Genomic DNA, 1,176 nt, shown 5'->3' on the forward strand with positions numbered 1-1,176 from the left:
GAGACACGTTCTGCAAAAGACTAGAGCAAGCTGGGCTACGTCTCACCTGGGGACCGAGGTAAATTATTAGTTTATCCGACACCCTTGCTACATATACAAATTAAACTGGACAAAACCAGCTATCGAGCTCTTACATGTTTTCAAGCACTCGCTTTATAGCCGGTCGGCTCTTTTTATAGCTGAGCAGCTATTTTTAGGGTGTGATAATTACTTTGCGCATGCAACCAGTCTAAATGTATTGCGTGTTTCACCAGTTAGTTGCATGATATAGCAGGGGCCTTAAAGAAGGAGAAATGAGTGCAAGTGGTTCAGCCCAGACAGGTAGGACGGCAGGTGGAAGACGGTTCCCCGAGCCTCAATGGTTATGACTCTCCTGAGCAAAGAATGGCCATTCCCTGGGTCTGACCCAGGTGCTTTGGGGCATGCCAAGGCTGTGGCAGGGACGTGAGTCTATCAGGGGCCTATTGCATCAAGCCGGGGGGCCTCAAGTCTATCCAAGGGGGCCCCCCCCGAGTCTAGTCCAGGAAACCTTGAAACCCAGATCTGGGTCTTGCCCAGCATCCTGTCACACTGCAGCACAGATCGGAGGCAAAACAGGACAGCGAACAGCTGATTTTTCCCCTCTGTTTCTCTCTCATTTGCAGCATTCAAGGTCTAGGACGGTCCGATTCCCACACCCTTTCCTCCCTGTTTGACTCTGGCTAAACTTTGTTTCTGCCACGCCTTGGAGAAAGCAACTCCCTCGTGTTGGTTTCCACCCGACGACGACGACCCACCAGCGCCTCCTCACCCTTGGCTCCGGCCGCAGGGGGTTGGCGGCTGGTCGCCGAGGCGGCGCATACGTACCCGTCGAAGCGCACGGTCCCCGTCTGCTGCGTCTGCACGCGGTAGTGCTCCAGGAGCAGGCGCACCACCTTGGCGTGGCCATTGCGGGCGGCCACAATGAGGGGCGTGGAGCGCTGCCCGCCGTGCTGGCTCACATAGCCCAGCAGGTACCGGATGTCACTCTCGGAGCGGTTCAGGAGCAGGGCCGCCAGCGTCAGCACCCGCCCCTCGCTGGCCGCCTTGTACACGTAGCCGGCCAGGCCCTCCATGGCGGCCCACGGCCCCCCGCCCACGGACGCCTCCGCCGACGCCCCCTCCTCCTCCGCCCTGCCCGGCAGGGGCGCGGCCGGG

The 1,176-nt window shown here is 59.1% G+C and overlaps 2 protein-coding genes across 2 annotated transcripts in view; one reads left to right on the forward strand and one right to left on the reverse strand.

Moving 5' to 3' along the window:
- The window catches only part of FEM1B (fem-1 homolog B), a 13,599-nt gene extending 12,469 nt beyond the window's left edge, over positions 1 to 1,130 (reverse strand). Inside the window, exon 1 of the mRNA XM_019503938.1 lies at positions 847 to 1,130. Within this exon, the coding sequence (XP_019359483.1) occupies positions 847 to 1,094 (248 nt within the window). The 5' untranslated portion in view covers positions 1,095 to 1,130. The remainder of the gene's footprint in view (positions 1 to 846) is intronic.
- Positions 1,093 to 1,176, forward strand: part of CLN6 (ceroid-lipofuscinosis, neuronal 6, late infantile, variant) — a 17,940-nt gene continuing 17,856 nt past the window's right edge. Inside the window, exon 1 of the mRNA XM_019503804.1 lies at positions 1,093 to 1,165. Within this exon, the coding sequence (XP_019359349.1) occupies positions 1,093 to 1,165 (73 nt within the window). The remainder of the gene's footprint in view (positions 1,166 to 1,176) is intronic.

The sequence above is a fragment of the Gavialis gangeticus genome, unplaced genomic scaffold, assembly GCF_001723915.1.
Source record: "Gavialis gangeticus isolate Ggan-Ray unplaced genomic scaffold, GavGan_comp1, whole genome shotgun sequence".
Lineage (NCBI taxonomy): Eukaryota > Metazoa > Chordata > Crocodylia > Gavialidae > Gavialis > Gavialis gangeticus.